This window comes from Aquarana catesbeiana, linkage group LG10 (genome assembly GCF_042186555.1).
Source record: "Aquarana catesbeiana isolate 2022-GZ linkage group LG10, ASM4218655v1, whole genome shotgun sequence".
Lineage (NCBI taxonomy): Eukaryota > Metazoa > Chordata > Amphibia > Anura > Ranidae > Aquarana > Aquarana catesbeiana.
This window is the reverse complement of record NC_133333.1, coordinates 123,808,510-123,825,940: the sequence shown is the minus strand read 5'-3', so window position 1 is coordinate 123,825,940 and position 17,431 is coordinate 123,808,510. Positions and strand designations below refer to the sequence as shown.

The following is a 17,431-nucleotide window of genomic DNA, read 5'->3' as shown; positions in this document are numbered from 1 at the left end:
ACAGGCAAACTACAAGAGTTGTTAATGCACAGATCTGTTGGAAACAGACCAAATATTCAAGTAATAATTCACAGCAACTTCTGTTTAAAGTATAATTAAAGACAGAACTTTTTTTTTTTTAAATGTTTGGATAAAGTAGAGAGGGATTAGAACACCAATTGTTTATTGTGGACTATGTCCCTGTTGGGGAGATTGAGCCTCTCTATTTGTTCTTTTTACTGTTAGCACACATCTATTGACTTTAAAGAATAAGTTTACCTTTGCGAACATATTAAATGTTCCCAGTGCTGCAGCTGCTGCCGGATCCTACCCTCCCTGTGACAGCAGTACAGGGAGAAGATCCCCATGCTAGCTTTCACTTTTTGAAATCAGTGCGGCCGTGCAGCACATGACCGCATCATTCATTCACACAGCTGTGTGTGCAAATAAACTACAAGCCCCAGCATCCTTTGCGGCTGTCGGCTTGTAGTTCTCAATGAACTACCACGGCGTTGTCAAGCTCTGTGGTAGGAGCGCCGCTGAGGGACCCCAGAAGAGGAGGATCGGGGCCACTCTGTGCAAAACCAACTGCACAGATGACAGGTTTGTTATTTAACAAAAAAAAAAGCCCAAAGGTTTAATTATCCTTTAAACTCAGCTGGCTGGACCATTTTTACAATTTTTCCATTGCTTTATTATTTTTCCCCTACAGCTTTCTGGGTTTGTAAAATACCCCCCCCCCCCCCCCCCAACCAGAGCTGCACAATTCTGGCTAAAATGAGAATCACAATTTTTTTGCTTAGAATAAAGATCATGATTCAAGTCCTATTTGTGTCAGTTGGGACACAGCGGCTGCAAGCACGGATCTGAAATCCGGGTGGGGGTAGGTGCATGGCCCCAAATGCAGACATTGTGCGCTCACTGACATACACGCACATGGAAGTCAAGTTGGGAACAGTAGCTGTGTCCATGCAGCCGCTGCATCCCAACTAATATGGATGGCGCTGCTTGCACAGGAATGCACAGAACACCTATGCATTCCCGTGCAGCTACTGTGTCTCAATTGACATCAATGGGATGGCCTGTATGGAGATGTACAGAACACCTGTACATCCCTGTGCAGCTAAACACGGCCTCACTGTAGTAGGATTTGCATGAACAAAGCCTTAGGCCTTGTTTATACCTGAAGTTGGGGGGCAGCAAAAATGCACGGTTAAGCTGGGTTTCTGCCGCCTGCCAACTGACCCCCCTTAAGCTGAAATAGGCAGCGGATGGAGGTGTTTACATAGTGTGGCCGCAATGCTTTGCGCACACAGAAAAGTTTACCCGACTTTTAGTGACGCAGCCTTGTGAACGCTACACATTTACGTCAATGGGAAAGCGCAGTAAACGCCCTGCAACTGCATGCAATACACGCAGTTGCAGCGCATTTCCTGTCAAAAAATGGGGTTAAAACAAGAGGTGTTGACTTAATTTATCACCACCTGTCAGTAGCCACTGAAGTGCCATCTAAACGTGGATCGGGCTTCAGAAGCAAGGGAGCATTTGATCCATGTCTAAATCTACCCTTAAGTTTTTATTTAATTTTTTTTACAATTTAATTTTTATTAGTACATTTTTTTTTGTTTTAAATTGGGGGGGGGGGGGGGGGGGGGGTGAGAGCGACATGAATGCCCTGCAACTGCATGCAATGCGAAATGGTTAAGGGTGTAGTTTATCCACTTTCCGACCGCCCGCCGTCGTTATACATCGGTACTTTGACGTTGAATACCGTTGTTATGGCAGCAGATAGCTATATCCCCGGTATTTTTAAAAAATAGCAGGTGGTCTGCTTTCAGATAAAAGTGGTCCCTGCGGCGGATTCGCCGTGAGATCTGAGGTCTTTTTGACCCCAGATCTCACATTAAAGAGGTCCTGTCATGCTTTTTTTCTATTACAAGGGATGTTTACATTCCTTGTAATAGGAATAAAAGTGATCCAAATTTTTTTTTTTTTTTTTATAAAAAGGGGCAGTGTAAAAAAAAAAAAAAGTAAAATGAGAAAAAAATTTAAAGCGCCCCGTCCCACCGTGCTCATGCGCAGAAGCAAACACATACTTAAGTCGCGCCCGCATATGTAAATGGTGTTCAAACCACACATGTGAGGTAACGCTGCGATCGCTAGAGCGAGAGCACTAATTCTAGCAAAAGACCTCCTCTGTAACTCAAAACTGATAACCTGTAGACATTTTTAAGCTTCGCCTATGGAGATTTTTAAGTGTCAAAGTTTGTCGCCATTCCACGAGCGGGTTCAATTTTGAAGCATGACATGTTTGGTATCAATTTACTTGGCATAACATTATCTTTCACAATATTAACAAAAATTGAGCTAACTTTACGGTTTTCCTATTTAATTAAAAAAAGTGTATTTTTTCCCCAAATACGGTGTGAAAAAGTATTGCAACGACTACCATTTTAGCCTCTACAGTGTCTGAAAAATATATGTGTTTGGGGGTTCGAAGTAATTTTATAGCAAAAAAAAGAAAAAGAAGAAGATTTTAACTTGTAAACGCCAAGTGTAAAAAATAGGCCGGGTCCTTAAGTGGTTAATCTACATTTGCTTGCATTTTGACATTCAGCATGTTAGGGCTCGTTCACACGTTCCACATTGGACGATCACAGATCACCGCTAGGGCACAATTGTTTTCTGAGTGCCCCATTCATTCCATAATGCTGGTGTGATGTGCGGGGCAGTGTGGAAAAAAATGTGACGCTTCAAATAAAATTGAAAAAAAAATAAAAATGAAAAAAGTACAATGCCCGAACACATGTATCGCACCGCTTCCAGTCAGAGCTTGCGCCGAACAATGCAGCCTAGTGTGAAGCAGCCCTTACACTGACAAAAACCACTAAACTATATATTTATAACTGAAAACAAACCTATTAAACTAATTGTTTCATAGAACAAATTTTCTTCAGAAAAAAGCCAAAAACGAATAAACGAATTACGTGGTAGCAAAACAAAACGACATTTTCGTTAGCCTTTCAAACAACTTTATTGTTCTAAAACATTCAATGTTAAATATAAGAGCTAGCTCCCAAAAGTATGAATTGTGGGTGAATCTTGGATGAATAAATTGATAAGCAGACCCCTATACCCGTCTATGTCCTAGCAATGATCTAGTCATTTAACATTTTCTAATTGACTAAAGTACAACACTCTGTACTTCTGAATAACAATAGTACAGTAAGTATTTCTCTTCTCGCCAACACAGGAAATGCCTGCAATTCTTTTTTCAGCTTAAGAATGTTCCAATATTGGAGATCTCTTGTGTATTCCACACGAAGCATCGCTGTTCTCAGACAGCTCTGCATTAACCATTTCATCTCTGCAGAACATAATCTAATGGCTTCCACAGTCCTGGTGTCATGAAGGTGGTGATTGGAGAAAGACCATCCTGCAGAACGTTACCTTTGTATGCAGGATTTTTCTACGTGACGTAATCTGTGATTTTTTTAAAATTATACTCAGTCACCGATTTCTACAGGTTCAAGGACTGAGGTATAAATTCACCTTTATTACATATTTTGAACTTTGGACATAGACTGATAAATGGATAATTCTGGAGCTTTTTTCCCAATTAAAAAGAGGATTTTTCTTTTTTACCTGCTAAGGTATTGTTATGCACCTGGTGTCCAGCATCGTCCTAGATTCAAATACTCACCTGCCCCGCAGATCTAGCATTATCCTGCTGTGAATTGCTCATCAGCTACTCCATGCCCGCGTCCTCTGCTGCCATCTTGGTCCTTCTTAATCATCAGAAGCTGTCCACCTCTTCTAGGAGCCAGGCCCTCTCTCCAACATCAGTGCCTGACCTCACAAATGCTCTTCTGGAAGAATGGTCAAACATTCCCATAGACACACTCCTAAACCTTGTGGACAGCCTTCCCAGAAGAGTTGAAGCTGTTATAGCTGCAAAGAGTGAGCCAACTCAAAATTGAACTCTACGGACCAAGACTGGGGTGCCATTAAAGTTCATGTACGTGTAAAGGCAGGTGTCCCAATACTTTTGGATATATATACATATATAATCTCACACACATATACACACTTAAGGACACATATACACAAGTATGTATATGTACTGCCATTTAGATGCTTTAATTGTTGATTATTCTTTCATTCTTGCTTGTAAATTAAGATTCAATTTTTAATCTAATTTAGATGTTCATTGACTGTATTTACATTTTATGTTGACAGTTCAATAAAGTTTATCTAAAATAAAGTCTACAGGTTTTGGATAGAGTAGGAAAGGGTTAAGCCTGACGGGTTTGTATGTAGTCACTATCCCACTAGTGACATATCCCTTTAATTTCTGTCTAGGGAACAGGAAGTGAGAGGAAATCTCTCCTAAGTGAAGGGAAATCCTTCCAGACAGTTATCACATGAACAAGCATCCCCACTGTAAGATTTTCCAATTATTACTGTTCTAGCAACAAATGGAAAGTTTTGGACTTCATCACTTATTGTCCCAGTAACAATGGTAATCAGGACAAACACTGATTTCCCCAGGATTTCATAAAACTTTCCCACTTTACCCAAAAAGCAAAAACACAAAAACAAAAAATAAATAAAATCAGGTTATACATTTAGTATATGGGTTTGATTAATTGGTTTGCTGGTTTGATGTATTAGTTACATTTATAGTGTTACTATAAATAGCTTAAACAGACATAAACGCAATGTACAAGTTTACCTGTACTGTGTTCGGACAGGGGTGGAAGGTGGAGGTGAGGCTCAGATGTTGTTCAATATCTAGTAATATATGAATAAAGTTCATAAAGTGTTGGGCTGCCTTGAACAGCCACAGAAGGGCACTGTGCAGGGAAATCAGCCCGAGTACATGAATAAACTGGATGGAGCCGTTTGCCTTGAGGTCATCGTTAACCTTTTGTTCTTCGGTATGCAGACAAAGGATTCTCTACTTCCTTATGTGCAACATAAAGCATCTAGGAATTCTTTTTTTAGATACCTTCCCCAGGTGAATCAGTACCGCACCATGCAGGAGTTTTACTGCTAATATTTGGTTAAAAAAAACAACTCTGAAAAACAAACATTTGCATGGATAAACAGGCAATATGCCTCTTCAAGGGTCCATTCACACCGGACGCTGCATTACAAAGCAACAGCTGGCGTGTGTTGCGGTGCAGTGTTTTAGTCATAGTCTTGACTAAAATGCCATTTTAGATTTAGTCTACTAAAATCTACTAAAATCTTCAGTATCATAAACAAATTTTAACACCGATTACGAGTAACGATAATTTTTTGCAAGTAATCGGCAATACCAATTACTGATACCTATCGCCTAGAAAGAGTAGGTGGGAGGTGGTTTGGGAGGGGGGGTTGTTAGGGAGTAGAGGGGTAAGTGAAGGCAGGGTAGTTGAGGGTGGGGTGAAATAGGGACTGTGGGGTGGGAGAGTTGGGATTGAAAAGGCTGTGATCGCTGGGGGGAGAGGATGGGAATGGGAGGGTCATTGGGAGACATGGAACAGAGGTGCAGCTGGTGGGAGAAGGAGGAGGCAACACAGGGTGGGCGCAACACAGGGAGGGCACAACAAATGAGGCAGTAGGGCACGGCACAGTACAGGGGGTTAGGAGGGCACAGTACAGGGGGTTAGGAGGGCACAGTACAGGGGGTTAAGAGGGCACAGTACAGGGGGTTAAGAGGGCACAGTACAGGGGGTTAAGAGGGCACAGTACAGGGGGTTAAGAGGGCACAGTACAGGGGGTTAAGAGGGCACAGTACAGGGGGTTAGGAGGGCACAGTACAGGGGGTTAGGAGGGCACAGTACAGTGGGTTAGGAGGGCACAGTACAGTGGGTTAGGAGGGCACAGTACAGTGGGTTAGGAGGGCACAGTACAGTGGGTTAGGAGGGCACAGTGCAGGGATCACCGCTGGCGGTGCACTGGCCACAGCTCTGTCTCCCACCCCTACATTGTACACAGGCTGAACACAGGCAGAGCTCCTGCTCCACACACAGCACACGCTGCATCTGAAATCCGATTCCCTTACAGCTACAATATGCACAGTATATAGCTAGCTACTGGATGCAGTTCCGACCTGTGAAATTCCATGGTAGGTACAGCAACTTAATGTCAGTAGCTAGCTATACACTGTGTGCACATGGTAGTGCTGTGCTCATCATGTACCATGCAGGATAGGAGACTGCCGGCAAATGTCTTGGGCGGGGGAGGGGACCCCTCCCCAGTACCCCCCTATATCGGGGCATATTCTTACCACGGCTGTTCTCAGTGCTGGTGGGATGTCTACTGCTCTGAACCCTGCTGCCGGAGAGGAAGAGGAGCCGTCTCGCCCCAGCTCACGTCACTTCTGGTATCGGAGCATTTTCACGAGTACTGATATGCAAGAAAATGCCTAGTATCGCCACCGATACCAATATCAGTGCAACCCTACCAAAAACTGTAAACTCTATTGGCTATCATGGCACTGCAAATATTACTGGAATATAAAAAACAAGAATATTGCTTTTTGACCACTGTAAATTTTGACATCAAAATTTTATTAAGAGTCATAGCCTTTTGACTAAATGCCATTTTAGTTTTAGTCGTATTTTAGTCATCTGAATTGAAACTGAGGTTTTCGTTTTGTTTTTGTCACTGAAAGCATGCAGCTGACAAAACCTATGACGAAAATATTTTCGTTGACGAAATGAAAGTGTTACTGAACCCACAGCAGTAAAATCGATCTGTATATGCAGTAAAGCAATGCTTGTTATATTCACTGTGGAATCTAAGGAGCAAACCCACTGCATTGTGTGAAAAGGCTGTTTGATCCTGTATGCACAGATACCCTCATTCTTGCATTGCCCCCAAAACATGTTTAGATAAGACAAAGTAAATGAAGTCAGGCTGCACATGCTCAGTTTGGTGTGTATTGGTAGAGAGTTTTTTTCCCTTGGGAGAGTGCATGTGATCAGCACAGGGCCAATCAGCACTGCCAAGACAGAGGGTCAGGGGTCCTGCATCCTGATAGGACAGCTCAGTGCAGGATGAAAACACCTTCCACAAGCTTTAATCAGGCACTGATAGTCACAAGACTGCCATATACTGTTTATAAGAAAAAGTATTTAGCAGTTTATATTTGCTAAAATAATTGCATTTCCATGTTCTGTGTACTGTGGGAGACCAGATAGAACGAATGCAGGGTCCTGGGTTTAATAACACTCTAAACACTGTCACTGAAATGTCACAGTGGGGTTGACTTACTAAAACTAGAGTGCAAATTCTGTTGCAGCTCTGCATAGAAACCAATCAGCTTCCAGTTTTTTTTGTCAAAGCTTAACTGAACAAGATGAAGTTAGACCCGGATTGGCTACCATGCACTGCTGCACCACATTTTGCACTTTCTGTTAGTAAATCAACCCCAGAGTGACACTTCATAAAGTTCTATCGACTGGGGTGTGTCCGGTGGTGTGAACGGTCCAGACCAGAGACAAGGCATTTTGCCTCATCTTGCGGTGGGGCTGCGCTGGAATAGCTGCCCAATTCAGTCCCACCACACCTGGTGTGAATGTACCCTTACAGTTACATATTTATTCCTGTTTCGTACAGCTAAAGTCCCAGGATGAAGAATAACTGAACCTTGCAATGCCCCCCCCCAGTCCAGGGAGCGATGAATAAAAGGTGAACGTCTCACTTTATTCCTCATTCCCCAGGCAGCCTGCACTCTCCTTCACTATATAATACTCCCTAGAAGTGGGCAAGCCCTTGGCAGCCTCTTGTACAATGCAGGACCACTGGTTCTACATTGTACACGATGACATTGGAGAGCTGAAAGAGGTCAGGCAGCAAAGAAGAGCATCTTTGGGGGACCAGATTTATGAAGAGGAGGAAGTCTACAGGAGTGAAGAACAAGGCAAGTATTTTATCTTCTTTACTCTCTCCCCCCTAATTTTTTTTTTTTAACTTTAACTCTGATTATTCCTGAATTGTCACAAAGGATATAGATTCACTTTGTAAATGCATTTGCAGAGTCCGTTATTATCTTGTAAAAGTAGCAATGACACTTGAACTGTGGTGACAATATTGACTAAAAAAAGTAGCAATGACATCATACCGATGCAGAGAGCAGAGCTGTGGGGACCCAGCAGACCCACCTACTACAGACTGTCCACAGAAAACTACAGGAGGGGCCGATACAAGACCAGTCACCCTGTACAAGGAGAGAGAAGGCAGCAGTGACTGGTCCTTATAACAGGAAGCCCACACACACAGGAAAACTTTCACACTGAATTACATCTGGTTACAACCTCAGAACCAAGCATTTGTGATGTACAGTTATTCTGGACTACTACACTATAAAATGACCAAAAGTTTGTGGACATCTGACCATTCCATGTATATGAGCTTGTTGGACATCCCATTCCAAAACAATTGGCAGTAACTCGCATCTGTCCTGTACTTTGCTGCTGTAACAGACTTCACATACATTTTAGGTGTGCCTGCCATTTGTGAACTCAGGTACGGATGCTGACTAGAAGATCTGGTTTGCAATTGGTGTTCCAATGAATCCCCCAAAAAGTTGAAAAGGGAGGTCAAAGTTTTTAAAACGCATTCAAGTTCCTCCACAACTTCAGTTGGTTTAGCCCTCGTTCACATAGACTGTGGCTTTTAAATTGAGCGACTTATCTGAAATTGCACAATTTCAAAGCCGCATGTCAGTGGGGCTTCAGGTGTGACTCGGAAGACAGCTGTGCAGCTTCATGCACAGATGTCTATGCAAGTCGAAAGTCAAAAGTTTGAACACCATTGGTTTAGCTGAACACAGCCTGGCTGTAAGTACCATACTCCTCCTGTACAGCCCTGGTAATTTTTGGGAATGATGATATACAGTAGGCTGTGCTTAAGAGATGGGAAACTGTCACAAGGACACTTATCTTTTATAATTAGTGTGGTCTTACCTGTCTTAGCTTGGCCATAGATTCGCTGGGGATAATTTCATTGCTTTGTAGTTGGGTGATGAAACACAGTCCCTGAAACTGGCTCTGTCCTCTCTCCAGCTCTCCCAATATCAAGATCCGGAAAATCTTCACATCCTAAAAGGAGGGTACAAAAGAATTGAGATTTCATCCAATTTACAGGACAAGATCAATCCAACACCACATTACAAAAACAGCTCTACGGTTCGTGTAGGTAATATACCATATATACTCGTATATACTCGAGTATAAGCCGAGTTTTTCAGCACATTTTTTTGTGCTGAAAATGCCCCCCCTCGGCTTATACTGGAGTCAGGGTAGCACTTACTGGTCTCCGGTGGTGTGTGCGGGTGTTCAATCACTCTGGGTCCTTTGTGTAGAGCAGAGGGTCGCCGTATCATGGCCCGCGGGTCACATCCAGCCCGCTCGTGTCTTCTGCCAGTGTTGAGAAATGTCCCCCATCGGATAGTGTCCACCCTGTACTGCGCAGGCGCAGCGCAGTACGGAGGACAAAGGAGAAGCCGAAAGTCTCCGAACATGAACAGCTGTTCATGTTCAGAGACTTTCGGCTTCTCCTTTGTCCTCCGTGATGGGGGGACCTTTCTCGTTAGAACACCAGGGCACCTGCTCATGTCTGGCGCCCGCTCTCGTCAATCCTGCCCATGCTGTGACGTTGTCCATTAGGATTGGTTGCTGGGACTGCCGATGTCCTAGCAGCCAGTGGAGTCATTGGCATGGCACCTCCGCGGATCCCCGCCCGCTGTTTGTATTAAAGATCCTTCTGCAGTGGGCGGGAGTCAGGAGATGAAGGAGAGCTGAAGTCACGGTACCGGTACATAGCTAATGTGGAAACACATATGGGGACCCTCTGAATTAATGTAATTTTATTGGTATCTATTTTTATTTTTGAAATTTACCGTACCAGTAGCTGCTGCATTTCCCACCCTAGGCTTATACTCGAGTCAATAAGTTTTCCCAGTTTTTTGGGGTAAAAGTAGGTGCCTCGGCTTATTTTCAGATGGACTTATACTCGAGTATATACGGTATGCTATTTCTGGGCTTGACAAGTTTGCTTTGAAACTAGGAGCCAGCTAAAAAAGTTAGGAGCCAGTTTGTGCGTGGCGATATTCAACATGTGTATCCCAATCAGCAGTTTTATGTGTAGGCGGCCCCAATACGTGTGTTTACGTTTGTATGTGTGTATATGTGTATATATGTCCCCTAGGTACATATGTCACTTATGTGATGATTTTTGGTGACAGGTTCTCATTAATGAGATAATGAGACATGCAGAGTCTAAAAGATCCTGCAGGTTTCCCCTGTGCTCCACTGAATGTAATGCAATGCAGATGGCACTGCCGGGGAAACTGTCAATGGGGACCTGGAAGTGATGTCATACATGTGAAAGCCTGGGATACATAGTGGTGGTGGTGGTGGTGGTGGTGGTGGTGGTGGGGGGGGGGGGGCGCACGGAGCAATCAGGCGGCAGTAAACGTAGAAGAAAAAAACAAAAAAAACCTACCTGCCCAGCGCCCGGCACTGCATATCCCGGGCATCAGGCAATACAAATTGTGCATCCCTGCAACAGTGAATGGGTCACAATTTCTAGTGGTCATGGGAATTGTCGAGCTCTATGCGATTTTATAGAAGATATTATCTAGTAGTGCTCTGTGATGTGATCATGCAATAAAAATCCGTTTGGATGCTACCTTGTCGATCCATGTTGTGCTGGCAAATATCTACATTGATATTTTCTAGACCAATGTTTCTCAACTCCAGTCCTCTAGTACCCCCAAAAGGCCATGTTTTCAGGCTTTCCATGATTTTCACACAGGTGATTTGATAAGTTCCACTGCCTTAGTAATTACCACAGCCGTTTCACCTGAGGGAAATCCTGAAAACATGACCTGTTAGGGGTACTTGAGGACAGGAGTTAAGAAACATTGCTCTAGACAACACAACAAATGTCAGCGTATGCAATAGATCAGTAGAAGAGCTCCGGTGGAGGGAACTAGTGATCTAATGCCTGGCAGATCATCAAAATGTATTTTTTCTTATATCACACTATACTACCAGGAAGACGGGGAAGGAAGACCCAAAATATACCAGAACAGGAGGTGTTCTGGCTGACCTCCAAGAGTGGATTCACTGGGGAGATTTCCTGTGAGGACAGGGAATGGAGGGAAATCTCTACAAAAAACAGTTTTGGTTATAGATCGACTTTGTGACATTTGCAAATCATATTTTTTTCAGTTTCAGGATATACCAGAAGTTCTCATTGATTGTACCACAGGAAAAAGAATAGGTACTGGTATACCATTGATATACCATTTTTAGGTGCTTCAGTTCTGACATTTGTGCCAGTCTATGGAACATTTGAGATTTATGAAAATACATTTTAAAACACAACCGACACAAAAATTATTTAAACACTTGAAAACAGAAAGAGCTGAAATCAAACCAGCACCTTGTCCATACTGTGAAAGAAGTTCACTGTATAGGAGGAACTTTATAAAAAGTGTACCTAAAACAGTACTTTGCTTTCGGGGAGGTTAGAACCCAGTAAAATGTGTGTCTCTGCCGCCACCCCCCCCCCCCCACGTGAGATTCACTTGCTGAAGGTGGGGAAGTCATCACTGGAAAAGAGGGGCAAGTCTTCAAATTGGCATCACTTTTTGTGATGGACAACTAAGAGGATTTCCCTTACCTTGTAGAGATTTGCTCTTTTTTCCCCAGTTGTGTGGGACAGGATGTAAAGCAAAATTACTCCACGTGGCAAAAAAAAAAAAAAAAAAAAAAAAAAAAAAAAAATGAGGGGAGCGTGAACCCCTCCCTACCCTGTCCAAAAGTCTTTTTTTTTTTTAAAACTAAGCTTAGTGAATGTGGGGAATTTTCAATGTGCAAAAATTACCCAATCATGTGCAAGGAAAAAAAGCGATATTTTTGCTGGCGCATGGAATGTGGAAGTCAGCAGTGCTCCACCTCGTTCACTAAGCTCTGGGGAAAATTCTCTTGCAAATGGCACCTTCTCTGGCAACGTGAACAACATATTTTCTTTTGATAATTCAATCCATAATGTCTTAACATTTTCTAGCTTGTGCGTATAATAAATTGTTTTTTTTTTTAATTTATTTCTGTTCAGATTTTGGTGACTGGGTAAATCTCATCTACTGTTCATTTTGCAACTTGGATATGAGGGTACCAGTTTCCACGTATTTAAATTATTGGCCAAAATGTTTTTGAATGCATCTCTAGAGGAGTTTTATATTTCTATTTGTTTTTTTCCCCCCTCACCAAGTCAAGATACATTTGAGTGGCCAGGGAAACATAGGGAAGGTAAGTAAAGTAGGGTTACCTTCTGTAAAGTGAGGTTATTACTTTGTTCAGTATAGGTATAAGCAATGTATAGGTTCACTTTAAAGGACGAACTTGGAATAAGTTCAGATGTAATAAGAAGATAAAAGCAGTTTTTTCTTTGATCATGTTCTGTAATAAATAAAATGAGGAAGCTAGAACCAGAATAAAAATGTAACCAAATCAAATTGTTTGCTCTTTAGCAGTACAGCCAGTGGCGTACCATCCATAGGTGCAGGGTGTTCACTGCACAGGGGTCCTGAGGGGGCACTCTGCACCTATGGATGATGCAACCCTGGCTGACAGTTGGGACAATCGGTGCGGGGCAGTTACAGGCACCGATCTCCCTGTACCGCAGCTAACTGCCACGGTATCTCCACTTCTTATCCTCTTATTCCAGCAGCTGTCAGCTGTTTAATTGAAAGGTATACAGGGAGATCCGGACTGTCCCAATGTGTCCTCCCCCCCGCAGCAAACTGTCAGGATGGAGAGCGGAGGAATAGGCCGGTATATATGTCATTTACCGACCCCTTCCTTTTCTGAATGAACAGAATCAGTGATCACTGGCTTTCCATTCTTAACTGAAAAATCGTGAACAGAGCCTCTGTCTCCTGTTCATTCAAAGGGGAGATGTCAGGAGTCTGTTTAAACCCCCGATATCTCACCAAAGCCCCCCAACAGGGCTGATAAACAAAAAATTAAAAAAAAAAAAAAAAAAGAAGGAGGAATTGCAATAAATATTAAAAACAATGCGAAAAAAAAAATGAAACAAAAAACGACTGACACCATCCACTGCCCTACCGACACCATCCACTGCTCCAACCCCCTCCTCCCCAAAAAGCATTGTAAAAATAAATAAATAAATAAATAAATAAAAAATAAATAAACAAACAAACAGAAAATCAAAGAATAAAAGCAAAACAAACAAAAAAAATGACTGAAATCATCCATTGCCCTACTGACACCGGCCAACTGTCCACTCCCCCCACCCACTGCTCTACTGACACCATCTACTGGCCCCCAAAAATTAGAATTGTAGAAATAAATAAATAAAAGAACTGCCGACACTGTTCACTGCCCAACTGACACAATCCTGCACATACTATCCACCGCTATACACTCTGCACTCCTCTCTTTACATATTACCTGTTGCCATACACTCAATATTCCTCTTCTGCACATACTACCCACTGCCCCATAAACTCCACACTCCTCTCCTGCACATAATACCCACCGCTGTTCACGCCGCACTCCTCTCCTGCACATACTAGCACCGCTGGACATGTCACACTGTACATTTGCTATTTAACATTACCACATCCTGCAGTATGCAAGTCATCTCTGACCACACCCCCTTTAAGCCATGCCCAATTATTAGTGCAATTTAAACCTTGCCCACTTTACGCACACCACATTTTTTTTTGTTCATGCCTAGGGCCCACTTTTGATCCTGCACATGGAGACAAACAGGCTTTCTATGTGCAGGAGCAGGACCAGTAGTTGACGCTGGTCCTATTTACATGATGAGAGGGGCGGCCACACAACTGGAGAAGAGGAGCAGCTTCAGGTTCTGGTTGTCACTACTGAAACCAGTGTGGCAGAATCCTGTGGGACTATGAAGTAATAAGTAATACTCTATTAGGATTCCTCCTAGAAAAAATAAGAATTCAATACTGAATATGCTGCAGGGATTCACATTTCACTTTTGGGACAGCAAGTTGGGCTTTAAAGAGTAAGGCCTCATGCAAACTGGGCGTCAGAAACGTCCCTTCTAGGTCCAGCGACAGGGCTTTCTCTGTGACATTTTCTAAATGAAAAAATACAGATTTAGTATAAAGAAATCACTACGACGTCCCATGAAGGGCCCTATCCATTAGAAATCATCTCCTAGAAATGCTATTATAGTTTGTGACACAGCTTTTCTCAACTAGGGTTCCTCCAGTTTCTAGGGGTTCCTTGAGCAAATTTTACCCACTGTCTATCAAAGTAAGGAGCCCAAATACCGTGTGACATAAAAAATTGCAACACCCACCATTTTATTCTCTAGGGCCTTTGCTTAAAAAAAAATATATAACGTGTGATGGTTCTAAGTAGTTTTCTAGCAAAAAAAAAAAAAAAAATCGTTTTTTACATGTATGTGAGAAGTGTCAGAATTGGCTCAGTATTGAAGTGGTTAATATACTAATTTGGTGCACATACTCTTATGTATGCAGCTAACCCAAAATTAGAGAAAAAAAAAAAAAAAAATAATAACAACAACAACAACCACATACACTACACCAGTGGTGTCCAAACTTTTTTCAAAGGGAGCCAGATTTAATGATGTGAACATGTGTGAGGGCCGATCATTTTGCCTGACATTCTTTGAACCATAACAATTTGGTCTAAATGTGTTAGTCCGAGCACAAATACACTGCCCAACAAGAATTCTCTTGCCTTGGTGGCTGTGTGTGGTGAAGAGATGAGCTCGGGCATGTTATTTGGAATATATAATTTTTTTTTTGTTTGGTTTGTGGTGCTCAGATGCAGTGTAGTTTTTTTCTGTTTTGATCGAAAAAAAAACACGTTTCCTGGGTTGTAATATTTTTTTTTTTCGTCTTTTAAATTGAGATTTTTTTTCTTTACAAGTACAGAATAACAGAGACATGCGGTCACACAGAATAAAAGAACTAAACATAGAAAAACAATAAAAATTAAATTTAAACAAATAGCAAAAAAAAAAAAATATATATATATATATATATATATATATATATATATATATATATATATATATATAAAGCACTAAGCCCACAAGTTGCTGTTAAATAAATCTATCAATACACCACCTGTACCCCTCGAACATACTTGGAAAACGAATAAATATCCCACAAGTAACAATAAGAACAGCTTAATAATTCACTGAAGTATGGCATACATGAACAGATAAACGTCCAGAGGAGCCCTTACTAACCTACAGCGTATTAATGGTCCCTCCAGTGTCTACAAATCACTTGAACAAGAAGAAGGAACAAACAAGATATTAAATCGTTTTTATTTTTCAGCGCAGGGCCAGACACAAAAGCCATGTATATAATGGGTTTACCAAGAACAAACTGCTAGATAAAAAGGAACAAAGAAGGGAATACTGTCCAGGAAAAATGACAAAATGAAAACTACAGATGTGGAAAAACTGAGTGGGAGAAGATTTATACAAAGTACAGGTCAGAGGGAAACACAAGGGAAGAGAAACACCACTGAGAACACAGAAAGAGAGGAGGAGAAATCGGAAGAAAGAAACCACATCAGCTTTTCAGGCAAAGTTCAAAGTGAGTCACTAGAAAACATTCCTCGGAAAGGTTCCTGCCACATCATGAGCTTGGACAATGAAATCCAACCTACGTATGTATCATAATCCACCCACGCTTTCTGTTCAGAAATAGTTTAAAGAAGAAGAAAAAATACTCGACTTGAAAAAAAGTCTCAATGTATAAAAAGTTGATCTAAACCCAAGAACATGTTGCACCTCACAGGTCCTTAGATGTGGAGGCCACATTGGTGTTCTTCTTTCAGTCTCTTTCCTCCTGATTTGCAAATAGAAATTTTGCCAGAAACCGTGTAACTGTACTGTATCTATGCAGGAGCAATAATACTCTAAGACAGGACTACAAAACACCTTCCCCCTCCTCTTCCCAAATGGAGGAGTTGTTCTGTAGCTCACAAAGACAGCTGTAAACAATGCTGATAACAGTCACGGGAAGTTATCAGCTCACATGATTTCCGAAAGTATCAATAGGTATTTAATTTTTTTTATATGGTTAGGCTTATCGAACAAATATAATAAATGTTTTAATGGTATATTTAACAGACTATAAGGCTGGATTCACACCTATGCAGTTTTAGTGCTTTTTGCATTTTGCAGATTTGCATTACAGTCCATTTAACATGGTTTCCTATGGAAAACGATCTGTAGTGCAAATCTGCAAAATGCAAACAGCACTAAAACTGCATAGGTGTGAATCCAGCCTAATGGAGAAAAAAAACAAAAAAAACAAAACAAAAGGGAGGTTAAATTGCTGAGGTTTAGGCCAAGTTCACACTGGCATCAAAAGCATTAAAAACGTCCCTCAAAACGCCTATGCAAATAACACAATAGACAGCACATAGTGCTGTTCACACTATCCAAATTGAAGCCTCATGTCGAGCCAGGAGGTGTCTGAAGCCTTTCAATGCCTCCCATTCAAGTCTATGGTAACACTTCACAAACGCTCTGGCAGGCAGTTGTGGTGCGGTTGCTGGGCATTAAAAGTATTTTATTTCCTGTAATGGAATAGGCGTTTGGGAAGCATTTTTGACTCGTCATTAACACTTGTAAAATGCCAGTCTAACGCCCATACTAACGCTCACTAATGCGAGTCTAATGCCCATACTAACGCTAAAGGAGCATTTGTTAAGCGTTAGAAATTAGTCAAGTGTGAACTTACTTATTCCTTAACCTCTTCGTACCTAAAGGTAAAACAAATCTAAATGCCGAAGCACAATTTTGCAACTTTGACTTGCGTTACTAAAACCGTACATATCATCACAACTATTTTGTGCACAGGACAAATTGGGTTTTCATTTGATGGTAAACGGATGGATATCTTCATAATGAATGTTTCTTCATTATCAAAGGAAAACTGGCTCAAAATAGTAAAAAAAAAAAAAAGTTTTTTTTTTGTTTTTTTAAATTCAACTGTAGATTTCTTGCTATTCCCATAACCTTCCACCAAAGAACAACCCAAATAAATTTCCAGCTCCAGTCGATGGCAGCGATACCACATATGGGTATGTTAGTTGTTGTTTGTGAGACCCCAATCTCTGTGCTGGGAACGCACCCAGCAGAAAGGTAGATACGCAAATGTGCGGCCCCACAGAAAAAAATCCAGTCCAGTGAGATTACTTATTTGTGTTAGATTGGCGTCAAGGGGTTAAAATAATAGGTACTGTCAAACATTTAAGGTAATGCATGGCAACCCCTAAATAAAAAAAATCTGGATGTGAAAGTCTTATGGAAGGGCAAGTTCACCATTTCATTTTTTCTAAAAAACGAGAACGCCCTACACTGTCCTTCCCACCTCCTCCAGCTGCAGTTACCCCAG

At 41.7% G+C, this 17,431-nt stretch overlaps 1 protein-coding gene across 1 annotated transcript in view; it reads right to left on the bottom strand.

Moving 5' to 3' along the window:
* OAF (out at first homolog) overlaps positions 1 to 17,431 on the bottom strand; it is an 87,131-nt gene that overhangs the window by 23,066 nt on the left and 46,634 nt on the right. The window contains exon 3 of the mRNA XM_073602560.1: positions 8,940 to 9,074. Within this exon, the coding sequence (XP_073458661.1) occupies positions 8,940 to 9,074 (135 nt within the window). The remainder of the gene's footprint in view (positions 1 to 8,939; positions 9,075 to 17,431) is intronic.